Source organism: Orycteropus afer, unplaced genomic scaffold (genome assembly GCF_000298275.1).
Source record: "Orycteropus afer afer isolate SDZICR_OR568_19922 unplaced genomic scaffold, OryAfe1.0 scaffold00312, whole genome shotgun sequence".
Lineage (NCBI taxonomy): Eukaryota > Metazoa > Chordata > Mammalia > Tubulidentata > Orycteropodidae > Orycteropus > Orycteropus afer.
Genome location: NW_006921899.1, coordinates 2,563,227 through 2,577,753, shown reverse-complemented (window position 1 = coordinate 2,577,753; position 14,527 = coordinate 2,563,227). Strand labels below are relative to the sequence as shown.

The 14,527-nt window shown below is 42.8% G+C and overlaps 1 protein-coding gene across 1 annotated transcript in view; it reads left to right on the top strand.

Moving 5' to 3' along the window:
• MRTFB (myocardin related transcription factor B) overlaps window positions 1-14,527 on the top strand; it is a 106,801-nt gene that overhangs the window by 35,237 nt on the left and 57,037 nt on the right. Inside the window, exons 3-6 of the mRNA XM_042782425.1 lie at window positions 684-739; window positions 1,858-1,933; window positions 9,998-10,159; window positions 11,483-11,661. Coding sequence (XP_042638359.1) covers window positions 684-739; window positions 1,858-1,933; window positions 9,998-10,159; window positions 11,483-11,661 — 473 coding nt within the window. The remainder of the gene's footprint in view (window positions 1-683; window positions 740-1,857; window positions 1,934-9,997; window positions 10,160-11,482; window positions 11,662-14,527) is intronic.

Sequence of the window (14,527 nt, the reverse complement as noted above, 5' to 3'; positions counted from 1 at the left end):
AAGCACAGAGCTCAGCATGTTGTGAGTTCTCAGTGAATGGAAGCTCAGATCTATTGGATATGTGGTGCGGTATTTCTTCACGTTCAAGGTTAGGTCACTGCTGATGACATGTGAACCTTTTCCAGTAGCTTTTACGGTCATTAAGAGCAAAGATCTGTCAAGAAATCAGCAAACAGTACCCTCGGTGACGAAAACTTGGGTTGGAGCTAGTCTGACCTTGTGCTTGCAATGTCATTATGTATGCAGTTCTGGTTTTAGCTTTTACTTGTTTTATTTGGGATATCATTTTAATTCTGTTAACATTTAAGGTTCCAAATTTTGCAGATTCCCATAAAACCAAGCCAAACCCACTGCCATCTAGTTGATTCTGGCTCATCGTGACCCTGTATGACAGAGTAGAACTGCCCCATGGTATTCCCAAGGCTGGACATCTTTTTGGAAGCAGACTGCCTCATCTTTCTCCCGTGGTAGAACTGGTAGATTTAAACCGCTGACCTTCTGGTTAGCAGCCCAATGCTTTAACGGCACCCCCAGAGCTGCTCAAGGAACTAGTAAATAAATGGACTTGTAGGTGTGGACTAGTAAAATTCAAAGGAAACATCAACAGGATACACTGTAATATTTGACTGAAGTATTAACTCCCCTCTTTATACTGTGGAAATGATTTTTCTTTGCTCTCACAGCTTTGAAGAGCCCAGCGGTGTTCCACGAACAGATAAAAAGCTTGGAACGAGCCAGGGTAAGAAATTTCCATTTAAAATACTCTCCTCCTTGCTTCCCTCCTTCTCTCTGAAGTCCCTGTGTCCAGAAAGCAGCCATGTCCCCAAATATACCAGTAGAGCAAAAAGAGTGTATTCTCAGGATGCATGGTGTGTAGAGTAATACGTTCTGGGCAGTTCTGTCTTGGAATTTTGTAGAAGTGCATGACATTCAAATTCTCATCTTGAAAGCCAGGAACTAGTTTTTGTACATAAAGGACAAACCACACATTGCTACCTTCTTGCTAGCACTTCAGGGCTGTAGTAAGGGGATCATTCTGCCATTTGTCACCCTGGAGAGGGACTTTCCAAGTGATGTCCTGCCTACACATCCTGAAGTGGCTGCCCCGCTGGGCTTTGGTTACCTGTACGCCACAGAGTGGGGTACACGAAAGATGGTTGCTGCACTGGACTGTGCTTTATTCTTTGCACTGTAGGTCCACTGTAGCTACACACCGGATTGTGCTTACTGTATTCCTTTAAAAGGGCCATTACACATCCTCGTTCTTCCTGTTTTGTCTATTTGTTTGAGGGAAAACTTACATTATGCAGTACGGAAATAAGCATGTCTCAGAAATTCCTTACAGTGGCATGCAGAATTTCCCCTGCAATCTAGTAATGATCTGTTAGAGTCTCGTAAAATGTAAAATCCATGTCAAAGCCCTATGGTTAGAGCTGAGTATAGTTCTGATTTGAAAAACATGATCAAGAATGGGAGCTCATCAAAGAAAATATGTTAGGATTTTTAGGAAATTCTTGATCATCTGAGTGGGTTTTGACTTGACCTAAAGTGTATGTTTTAATGATTTTAGATACTCAGATCATCCAAATCCTACCTCTTTTCAGAAATCATCTTTAAAATCATCCCATGACTTTGCCACGTTTTAAAATATGTCCGCAGAGTCCTGACTCTGCACCAACATACAGTTCAGGTGCTGCTGTTTCGATCACGTGTCAGACACTAGTTTCTCTAAGCACTGATATCTGAGTCATGACAAAAAGGGGACACAGTTTACTTAAATAGAGAACCCGGAGAAAATTTTTCAAATTACAATAAATCCTAAGGAATTCATGACGAGACATTTTCTTCTTTTTTAAGACCGAGAACTTTTTGAAGCACAAGATTCGGAGCCGCCCGGATCGTTCTGAACTTGTGAGGATGCACATCCTAGAAGGTAAAAGTTTCGTTTCTGCTGCTTTTGCTGCATTTTCTCAAGAAAAGAAGTGCGAATTCTGTCACTTCTGCTTATTCCCATTTTAATAACTTTTTACCCCACAGGCTGACATCCTCCAAATTGGATAGCAACGTGAAGACTCAAAGCTAAAATGTTATGTTAGATGCTTGGGGAAGGTTGATTCTCCACATAACACACTGATGGACTGACTCTTCCCCACCAGCTGCTGTCATAGCTCTCGCTGCCACTGCTGTGCTGGAAAAGCATTCTGGGTCCAGAGGACGCTTCATCAGTGAGGGATGTGTGCCCCTCTCGTTAAGGGTACATTTGCCACAAGTTCAACCCTAGAGTTCAGCTCCTGTTCCTTGTTATGGTCTGTCTAGGACATTGCCCACATGCAGCATTTTCTCTTTGTTCCACAGACCCATGATGGTCAGCTTGATCTGACCATTATTATAAACACCCCCCCTCCACCCACAAAGGGACCCTGGCAGCACAGTGGTTAATCACACGGCTGCTAAGTGGAAGGTCAGTGGTTTGAATCCCCCATCCGCTCTCTCGGAGAAAAGAGCTGTGACCTGCTGCCATTAGGATTTCAGTCCAGGACACCCTGTGGGGCAGCTCCCCTCTGTCCTAATAGGGTCACTGTGAGTCGAAACTGACTCGGGCACTCGGCAACAGCAACAGCTCTACCCACCAAAGTTGTCTTTATGATGTAGCCTTACCGCTTAGGAGGCTGGTGGGGCCAGTTCCATTCCATTTGTGGTAGAACACGAGGTTCAGGCTCTGATGTTCTCCTCTCTAAAGACACAGCAGCCTTGAAAGCTGGTGCTGCCGCCGTGAGCTGCCAAGTTCCAGCGAGAAGATACAGGAAGAATCTGAAACTTCTCAAATACTTATAGGCAATAATCATGTAGAAAGATGAGAAGTTTTTCTCTCTGGGTCTAAGAATGGAATGAGGATTGAAATGAGGTTGATGTTAGAAATACAAAGTGTTTGATTGTACCTCAAGCATCACATAACATCCTAAAGGTCAGACATGTCCAAACACAGAATCTTCAAGAGGCGACATGGTCAGTATTAGTAGAGGTAACCATCCATTGACCAGCGTGCTGGGTACCAGAAAACAAAACAGTGAGCACGACAGGTGGGTGCCTGCCCTCACAGGGTTTACATTCGAGAGACAGAGATAGATAGATAATAAACAGGCAAGACAAATGAATGACAGGTTGTGTGGAGGGCTCTGTAGGAAATGAACAGGTTTCTGGGACATGCAGTAGGCACAGGCTGGCACCACGGTCAAGGTGTAAAGAAGGTTCAGGTATGAAATTAGGCTCCACAACCCTTAGGGGCTCTTTTAATCCAAAGAATCCAAGGTTGTGTGACTCTCCTCATCATTCCAGGGGTGGGGAAGAGAGGCAGGTGCCTGTCCCCACCCTGAGATGCGTTCTTAGGTCCAAAGGACTTAAAAAGCTTTTCCAGAACAGCACTGGTCTGGTAGAAGCAACCACCACCTGTCAGGGATCAGTGACTCTTCCGAGAAGCGAGTTGACTGGTAAGTAACTGGGTAATTGGCTCCTCCTGTGCCTGATGATACCTTGGCTTGTAAGGGGCATTTTTGTAGGAGCAATGCTGGCCCTCTCAACTTGCCTTCTAACAAACAGGCTTTCTTAGTATAAGTAAAGCTGAGGCAAATATGTTTAACCAGACATCAAGTGGAATCATACTTGCCTTTTTTACAAAAAGTCCACCCCACATTTAAAGACCCATCAGTACATGTAAATGAACCATAAGTGAAGTTTTTAGGACATCTTTTCTCAAAGTAGCATTTTTCAAGGAAGAAAGAATGTGCCATCTGCAATTTTAAGAATACCTTGAAACCACCCCCAGCTCTGCTTGAACGCTAACCCAATTTTAATTGGAGGAGATAGTTGGCAGGCAAAGTCTAAATTATGTTCTGAAGTTCGGCGGCTGAAATCCAGCCCCAGTCTCGTAGAGATGAGGAGGTAATAAGACTAGGAGCAGAAACGTGCCAAAATGCTAGGCTCTAATTATTTTCTTCTGTAGTATTTTCTTTCCAATATTCCTGCTGTCGTTTGTATGGAGTTAATGGGGGAAGGAAGAAAGGCTGTCCTTCCTGGATCTTAACAAGACGCAATGCCATCGAGTCGATTCCGACGCATAGCGACCCCACAGGGCAGGGTAGAACTGCCCTCTGCAGTTTCCAAGGCTGCGCATCTTTTTGGAAGCAGACTGCCTCGTTTTCTTCCATGGGGTGGCTGGTCATTTCAAACTGCTGGCCTTTAGGCTAGCAGCCCACTGTTGTAGCCACAATGCGACCACCAAAGCTCCTTGATGTTAACAAAGCCATTTAAAAGTCGCCCCAAGAGAGATTTGGATAATCTGATTCTCCTCACCTGTCATCCCCCTGTGTGGTTAGAACAGGCTGCTAACAGGAATCCGAAAGGCAGGCAGCCTGTGCCCAGCGGTAAAGCTCAGAGGCAGGAAAGGATAGCAAAGGATGCATGGAGATGGTAAGCACAGGAGAAAGTGGCAAGAGGCCTGTTGTTACTTTGTGGGGGTTGCAGCCAGTGTCACACATCAAAATGTGTCTGAGTTGTTGAGTGCAAACCACTACTCTGTAAACTTTCACCCAAATCACAACACAGAGTTTAAAAAAAACTAGCATGATAGCCAGACTGGGGCCACAGTTGTTTCCACAGGAAAATTACGGCAGCACATGGCACACATTTTAATGTACAGAGTAGAAGTGTGCATTTATTTCCCACAGAGGAGTCGGGCCTTCTGTGGATGGGGTCAGTGGATGGAGTTTATGGCATCTTCGTTGCGTAAACCATAGTCATTGTGCATGATCTGTAATGTCCGCTTATGACAGAGAAAAATGTAAAGACACTTGAAAAGCAGTCTGACTTCTAAGATCTTAGATTTGCCATCTTTTTCCCAGATCTCTTACAGCTGCCCTACTCTAATTTGACAGCAGATTTTTTTTATTAGTTTTTACAAAACATTTATCTTAAGTTTCCAAGAAATAATTTCACTTTTGAAATTTATCATTTTCCCTTCATTGCATTTAGTTAAAGCATGCAAGGACAGTGGCATTTACAACAGCTAGGAACTATTTTGAGGACAGTGGGAGTTGACTCTTGGGAAGCATGTAGCTCAGCTTGTGGAGAGGGGCACACACAGGTGTGCTGGAGAGTAGCTTGTGGCCATGAGCCTTCAGGGTGCCTTGGCTTCAGCCGAGACAGTTTACCTCAAGAATGGAGAGTATCAGGTCATGCTAAGATTACTTAACAGCAAGTTCCTCAAGAGAGCTACTATGTAACTTGCAAGGCAAGCAGTTTACAAACCGGAATGTTGCCTTGACACCATTGATTTTCTTCACTCTTCTTTGCCACAGACAGGGAGAGACCAGTTGTTGTCCCCTAGATGGCCACTCACAAATTTTTAAGACCTTGGTCACTACTCACCAAAGTAGCGTTGTCTGTGTGGACTGTTAGACTAGTTGAACTGAGCATCTCCTGAGGCTGTTACTCTGAGCCCCCATGCCCACTGACTCATTCCCTCAGGTATTCTGTTACGGCTAAGTTTTGCCCCTTGTGTGTTCTGCTGTATTCATGGGTGTATTAGCAGCACCTTTAATACGAAGCAGGAAATACCCTCTGTCAAACTTAATATATTCATGGCTGTAGTCCCATTCCCTTCCTGTCCCTGTTCAGTGTGACTGTCTGTTCATGTATCCATGAGTTATTGTTGTTGTTACTGCGGTTGCAGGGTTGTGTGTGTACAGACTCACCTTGTGGCCTTTAACGCTTGTGCTGCTCCCAGGACCTTCTGTCTTAATCGTTCTGTGCTGACCTCCCTCTTCCTGTGTATTGCCTTCACCCAGGAGGCTATGTACCTGCCCTTCAGTTAGTGAATTATTCTCCCTTCTCCTCCCACTCTTAGTAACCTTCGAATAATGATTCTTTCTGTGTATAAACCTTTTCCTCACTCTTTACAGTAGTAGTCTCATACAATTTTTGTCGTTTTGTCATTGTCTAATTTCACTCAGCATAATGTCCTCTAGGTTCATCCATGTTATTTAGGTGTTTCATAGATTCATCATTATTTTTTAACATTGCATAGTATTCCATTGTGTGTATGTACCATAACTTATTTATACATTCATCTGTTGATGAGCACTTAGGTTGTTTCCATCTTTTTGCTATTGTGAACAGTGCTGTGATGAACATGGGTGTGCTTCTATCTGTTCATGCCACAGCTCTTGTTCTAAGATATATACCTAGCAGTGAGACTGCTGGCTCACGTGGCACTTATATTTCCAACTTTTTAAGGAAACGCCATTACTATTTTCCAGAGTGGTTGTGCCATTTTACAGTCCCACCAGCAGTGTATGAGGATTCTAGTCTCTTTGCACCATTGCTAGCATTTGTTGTTTTCTGGTTTTGTGAACTTTGCTGTTAATACTGGGGTGAAGTGGTATCTCCTTGCTTTGATTTGCAGCTGTCTTGTGGCCAGTGCCACCACTCATCTGTTATAGCAGAGACCAGAGGAGTCGTGGGATGACCTCAAGGACGTAAGCCACGAGGAAAGCAAAAGGTCGTTAAAGAGACAGGAAAGGAAGACAAGACCAAAATGGGTGTGAGAAGACACTCTGAAACCTGCTCTTGAACACAGGATAGCTGAAGCGGATGGAAGAAATGATGAGCTAAAAGATAGGAACAGAAGATTTCTTAAAGGGCAGCTCGAGAAGACAGAGTAAAGTATTAAAATGAAATGTGCAGTGACCTGGAGTTAGAAAACGAAAAGGGAAGGACATGCTTGGCATTTTCTCAAGCTGAAAGAACTGGAGAAAAAATTCAAGCCTTGAGTTGCAATACTGAAGGATTCTATGGGCAAGATATTGAACAATAGAGGAAGCATCAAAAGAAGATGGAAGGAATACATAGTCACTATATCAGAAAGGGGAGCTCTGGTAGCATAGTGCCTAAGGCACTTGACTGCTAACCAGAAGGCTGATGGTTCAAACACACCAGCCACTCCTTGGAAGGAAGGTTGGGCAGTCTACTTCCATAGTACTAGCGCCTCAGAAGCCCAAGGAGGGGTCTCTATGAGTCGGGTCCGACTCGACGGCACATAACAACCACAATATCAAAAAGAATTGGTTGATGTTCAGCCATTTCAGGAGGTAGCAGTGTGATCAAGAACCAGTGGTATTAAAGGAACAAGTCCAAATTGCACTGAGGGAATTGGCAAAAAAAAAAAAAAACAAGGCTCAAGGAATCGACAGAATACCGACTGAGATGTTTCAACAAACAGATGCAACACTAGAAGCACTCATTCGTATATGACAAGAAATTTGGAAGACAGCTGTTGGGCCGACCAAGTGGAAGAGATCCAAATCTGTGCCCATTCCAAACAAAGGTGAACAAACAGAATGTGGAAATTATTGAACAATATCATTAATGTCACATGCAAGTAAAATTTTGCTGTAAATGATTGAAATGGTTGCAGCAGTACATCGACAGGGAACTGCCAGAAATTCAAGCTGGAGTCGGAAGAAGATGTGGAACGAGGGATATCATTGCAGATGTCAGATGGATCTTGGCTAAAAGCAGAGAACACCAGAAAGGTGTTTACCTGTGTTTTGTTGACTATGCAAAAGCATTTGACTGGGGGATCATAATACATTGTGGTTAACATTGCAAAGAAAGGTAATACCGGAACACTTAATTGTACTCATGAGGTACCTGTATGTAGAACAAGAGGCAGTTGTTCTAACAGAACAAGGGGATTCTGCATGATTTAAAACCGGGAAATGTGTGCATCAGGGGTGTATCCTTTTACCACACTTACTTAATCTGTTTGCTGAGCAAATAATCCAAGAAATTGGACTATATGAAGAAGAACGTGACATCAGGAGTGGAGAAGACTCATTAACAACCTGCAATATGCAGGTGACACAACCTTGCTGCTGAAAGCAAAGAAGATTTGAATTACTTACTGATGAAGAAAGACCACAGCCTTCGGTATGGATTACATCTCAACATAAAACGAAAATCCTCATAATTGGGCCAAGAAGCACCATCATGATAATGGAGAAAAGATGGAAGTTGTCAGGGATTTCATTTTACTCAGATCCACAGTCAACACCCATGGAGGCAGCAGTCATGAAATGAAATGCCCTATTGCATTGGGCAAATAGGCTGCAACAGACCTCTTTAAAGTGTTAAAGAGGAAAGCTGTCAGTTTGAAGACTAAGCTGTGCCTGCCCAAAGCCATGGCATTTTCAGTAGCCTCATGTGTATGTGAGAACTGGATAATGCCTTTAAAAAGACCACAAAAGACTTGATGCATTTGAGCTGTGGGGTTGGCGGAGAGTATTGAAAGTAACATGGACTGCTGGAAGAAGGAACAGATCTATCTCAGAGGAGCTTCAGCCCGAATGCGCCTAAGCAGGAATGGCCAGACTTCATCTCTCGTACTGTGGTCCCGTTGCCAGAGGGACCATTCCCTGGGGAAGAGTATCATGCTGGGTGAGGTGGAGAGGAACGCAAAAGGGGAAGACCCTCCACGAGATGGGTCGACACAGTGGCTGCAATGATGAGCTCAGGCGTAGCAAGGATTGTGAGGCTGGCGCAGGGCTGGGCACTGTTTGGTTCTGTTGTGTATCAGGTCACTGTGAGTTGACACTGACTTGACAGTGGCTGACAACAGCAGTAAATGCCTGACAATCACGAGCATTTCTTCACGAGCTTGTTAGCCCCCTGAATGTCGTCTTTGGTGAATTGTCTGTTCATATCTTCTGCCCTTTTTTAATTGGAATGTTTGTCTCTTTGTTGTTGAGGTGTGAAGTTGTCTGCAAATTTTAGAGATTAGTCCCTTATCTGATGTTACTGCCAAAATTTTTCACCCAGTCTGTAGGTTCTTGTTTCATCTGTTTGAAAAGACTTTTGATGCACATAAATGTTTGATTTTTCTGGTGGTCCCAGTCGTGTAGTTTTGTCTTGTGTTGTTGGTGCATTTTCAGTTATTTCTGTTTGTGTATTTATGCCATGTATAAGGGCCCCAAGTTGGCTCCTTTGTTTCCTTTGATGATCTTTATAGTTTTAGGGTATATATATATATATATATATAGTCTTTGATCCGTCTTGAGTTAGTTTTTGTACCTGGTAACAGAGATGGATCCTGTTTCATTTTTCTGCAAATGGATGTCCAGTTTTGCCAGTGCTGTTTGTTAAAGAAACTATCTATTCCCCATTTAATGGCTTTTGGCCCATTGTCAAAGAACAGCTGTCCACAGGTGGATGGATTTACTTCTGGGTTCTCAGTCCTGTTCCCCTGGTCTATGTGCCTGTCATTGTACCAGTCCCAGGCTGTTTTGACTGCTATGGCTGTACAGAAGGTTTGGAGATCAGGGAGTGTTGCGAGGCCTCCTACTTTGTTGATTTTCTTGAGTAGTGGTAAGCAAATGACTTAATGCTACTCTGTGACCAGCACTCTGTAATTGAATGTTCCTAACAGACACAGGTTGATTTATTCAGAAATAAATCCAAATACTTAGTTATGGTGATCAGTTGTGAAATGCATAGGGCTCAAGCCAAGAATGGAAGTTAAAGCTCTTCCCATTGACCTTGCAGAGAAGCTTGTAGCTGTGGTACAGTGTCTCCCTCCTGGGAACTGACTTTCCCGTGAAGCCAAATCGAAAGCTGTACACGCCTAGAACCAGGCATCCCATCTGTCGTGTTCATCAGTCATATCCCCAACACCTTTGACTTCCACCATAAGTGAACAACAGCAGTACCCTGTTTGGGCCTAACTTCTGGATAATTAAATCTGTGGGTTTCCACATTAAACAGGCAGTACAACTTCTCCATGACTAAAGATACAAATGCGTCTGGGGCATTCCTGAATAGTCATTTTGTCCTTCCATAAATATGTTGAGAATACATGAATATCTTAAATTATTTGGCCTGAGATAACAATAAGGAATAGAAATAGTAACTCAAGTAATGGTTAACATTCTGTTTCCTTTTGTAGAAACATTTGCAGAGCCATCCTTGCAGGCTACTCAGATGAAGTTGAAAAGAGCGCGACTGGCCGATGATCTGAACGAAAAGATTGCTCAGAGACCTGGTCCCATGGAGCTGGTGGAGAAGAACATCCTTCCTGTAGACTCCAGCGTGAAGGAAGCAATTATAGGCAAGACTCTAAATATTTACTGTTTTCTGTGAGAAAGAGAAGTTGGACTTGGGAAATTTAGACAACACAAATTAATGAAATGTAAAGTGAGCATTGATCATGAATATTCTTTTCTGGGTTAATCAGAAACTGATGAACGTTGGCAACAGTTCTCACTGTTACTATTGTTATTGTTGCTAGGCCATTACATGTTGCAAGCTTAGCCTAGGTTATCTTCATTAACACAGAGATGCCCCTAGTTGTATTTGAAGCTTAAGTCTTATGCTGTGATTTCAGTATTATATTTTCTAAGTTACTGTACTGCTTAGTTTTTGTTTAATATTTTCATAAACTTTTCGTTGCTTTGTTTCTGTCTACTTTTAGGAAAGATAATGAAACGTGGCATGCTCAGTGTTAGTTCAGGAAGGTGAACAGCAGATGAGTGGCACTGGGAGTGGTAATACTGTCCACTTTGTCATGGTCTTATCAGACTTTATCTCTGATGTCTGTTTCTCTTCCTGATCTCTTTTTTTTTTCCTGGTATAAACTTTAGCAAGAAAAAAAATGTGCCAAGGATATTGCTATTTATTTAGCAAGCAATTTTGAAAACTTATTATCCTAATTTGAAAACTAATAGTTTTTGTTACTCATGGGAACTTGATATTTTGCATTCACCTGAATTTAAATCTTAGATGATTTGTATTCGGTATTGATTCCATTCAGTCCCAAAGAGATGGGCTTCATAAGGTAACATGTCATTATGGCTCGGCTGGTCCCTGAGGTGGAAATTTAGCAACAGATACCTCATGACCCAGCCATAAAAAATACTTTAAACACAGACACACAGACAGAGGGTAACCCATCATGGTCCAGTTTCCTGATTGCCTCAAAATGCTTTTTAACAGTTGGGCTCTGAATCAGGATCCAAACATGGCCCACATACTATCTTTGATTGATACGTCTCTTGAGTCTTACTACTCCTTGCTGTTTGTTTGTTGACGAAACAGATTTCTTTTGTCCTCTGGCGTTTCCACGTTCTGGATTTTACTGGTGGCATTTGGATCCTTGTTTGTCATTGAAATGTCCCTCTGTCTGCTGGCACTTCTATGACTCGTAGTTGGATCCAGAGGCTTCAGCTAATTCAAGTTTAATCTTTTGTTATTTTTAAAGAATACATCTTAGCGGTAGTGTGTTTTTCCATTGACAGGTACATAATGTTCAGTGGCACGTTGGGTTTTTTAAAACCAGCTTCATAAGTTCTCAGAGAAGGCATTGTGTTTGCCATTCATCTTGTGCTTGGTGTGTGCCCAGGCCAACACAGATGAGGAGTCATTTCTTCCACAGGCGTTGGAAAAGAGGACTATCCGCCGACTCAGGGTGACTTCTCATTTGATGAAGATAGCAGTGACGCTCTGTCTCCAGACCAGCCAGCCAGCCAGGAGTCACATGGCTCAGCCGCGTCCCCGAGCGAGCCGAAAGTTAGTGAATCGCCATCTCCTGTGACTACAAACACTCCAGCCCAGGTATGTGCTTTCTGATTTTCTCCCCAAATAAGGATGGTGCCTTCATTTCTCTAAATCAGTGTAATTCGTTTTCCACCAGGAAAACAATTCTGAACGTGCTGAAAAATAGAAAGCTTTTTCACCTCTAATTCGGCCACTATTACCATTTTTTAATGTCTCTCACACATTACTGGTCTTCTACGTACACGTTTTTATTTTACACAGGGTTTATAAGTTGCTTTTTTAAGATTTTTCATACAAGTTCTTTTTTATTAAGATGTAATTCACATATCATAAAATTCATCCTTTTAAAGGTTACCATTCAGTTTTTTAGTGAGCCATCACCACCTCATTCCAGGACATTGTCATTAACCAGAAGAAACCTGATGCCTTAGCAGTCACGCCTCATTTTCCCCCGGCATCCAGCCACGTTGTTGTCAGGTGCCATCAGTTGGTCCCAGCTCAGTCTGTCTCATTGAGGGCCTGCCTCTTTTTCATTGCCCCTCTCCTCTACCAGCCATGCTACTTGCTAGGTGCCAGCGAGTCAGTGTGACTCTCGTGACACTCTGTGCAACAAAACGAAACAGCGCCTGGTCCTGCCTCAGCCTCATCATCGTTGCTGTTTCGGTCACTGTGTCCATCCGTCTGGCTGCGGGTCTTCCCCTTTTTTGCTGACCCTCCCCATCACCAAACATGGTAACCTCTCCAGGGCCTGGTGCCCCTGGGAACATGACCAGAGACACGAAGTCTCACCGTCCTTCCTTCTGAGAGGCATCCCAGCTATACTTTCCGAGACAGACTTCTTTGTTCCTCTGTCGGTACCTGTTGTATTCAGTATTCTTCACCAGCACCGTAATTCACATGCATCTGGTCTTCTACGGTCTTCCTTATTCATTGTCCAGGTTTCACTTGCATATGAAGCTATTGAAAATACTGTGGCTTTGGTCAGGTGCTAGGAGCCTCTGGTGCCATAGTGGGTAAGACGTTTTGGCTCCTAACCAGGTCAGCAGTTCAAACCCACCAGCTGCTCTGTGGGAGGAAGATGATGCAGTCTACTTCCATAAAGATACACAGCCTTGGGAACCCACTGGGGGTGGCTGTGACTCAGAAGCAGCTCAATAGCAGTGGGTTTTGGTCAGATGCACTGTAGTCTTCCAAGTGATGACATTCCTTTTTAACATGCGAAAGAGGTCTCTTGCAGCAGATTTGCCCAGTGCAGTATGTCTTTTGATTTCTCAGCTGCTGATTCTGGGGGCATTGATTGTGGAGCCAAGTAAAAGGAATTCCTTGACAGCTTCAGCATTTTCTCCGTTTATCAGTTGTTTACTGATCCAGTTGTAAGGATTTTTGTTTTCTTTATGTTGAGATGTAATCCATACTTCTGAAGGCTGTAGTCCTTGATCTTCATCAGTAAGTGCTTCAAATCCTCTTTACTTTCAGCAAGTGAGGCTGTATCATCTGTATAGCATAGTTTGTTAATGAGTCTTCTCCAATCCCGATGTCATGTTCTTCTTCATATAGTCCAGCTCCCTGGATTACTTGCTCTGCATACAGATTGAGTAAGTATGGTGAAAGGATACAATCCTGATGCACACATTTCTTGATTTTAAACCACATAATATCCCCTTGTTCTGTTTGAATGACTTTCTGTTGGTCTCTGTACAGGTCCATGAGCACAGTTGAATGTTCTGGAATTCCCATTCTTCAGAATATTATCCATAATTTGTAATGATCCACACATTCCAATGCATTTACATTGTCAATAAAACACAGGTAAACATCTTTCTGGTATTCTCTCCTTTCAGTCATGATCCATCTGACATCAGTAATCATGTACCTCATTCCATATCCTCTAATGAATCCAGTTTTAATTCCTGGAAGTTCCCTGTTGATGTTCTGCTGCAACCATTTTTTAATTATCTTCAGCAAAATTTTACTTGCATGCGATATTAATGATATTGTTCGATAGTTTCCACGATCTTTTGGATCACCTTTCTTTGGATCTCTTCCAGTTGGTTTTCCAGGTAGCTGTCTTCTAAATTTCTTAGGACAGATGAGTGAACACTTGCAGTGTTGCATCTGTTTGTTGAAACATCTCAATGGGTATTACATCAGTTACTGGAGCCTCGTTTTTCACCAGTGCTGTTCTATGGGTACATCACATTTTGTTTATCTATTTATCAGTTGGTAGACACTTGGGCTGTTTCTTCTTTTTCAGCTTTTATCAGTAATGGTTCTGTAAACATCTGTATGAGTTCTTGTGTAGACATAATGTTTTTAGAATTCTTGAGTGTATGACTGGCAGTGGAATTGCTGGATCATTTGGGAACTCACATGTAGCTTGCTTGTAATCATCATGAGTTGTGGTATCGGCAAAGAATATTGAATGTAACCATGGACAGCTAGAAGAACAAATCTGTTTTGGAAGTGGTACAGCCAGAATGCTCCTCAGAAGCAAGAATGGCCAGACTTCATCTCTTGTACTTTGGTCCTGTTGTCAGAAGGGACCAGTCCCTGGAGAAACACATCATGCTTGGTAAAGAAGAGGGTTAGAGAAAAAGGAGAAGACCCTCAATGAGATGGACTGACACAGTGGCTGCAAGTGTAGGTTCAAGCACAGCAGCAGTTGTAAGGATGGTGCAGAACCAGGCAGTGTTTCATTTTGTTTTCCGTACAGTTGCTGTGAATCAGAATGAACTCAATGGCACCTAACAACAAAAACAACTAATAATCAAATACAGTATATGTTAATATATACAAAAAAAAACACCAAACTCATTGCCGTTGAGTCAGATCCAACCCATAGCGACCCCTCCTTGGGTTTCTGAGGTGATATCACTACAGAAGTAGATTGCCCAGTCTTCCTTTTGAGGAGTGGCTGGTGGGT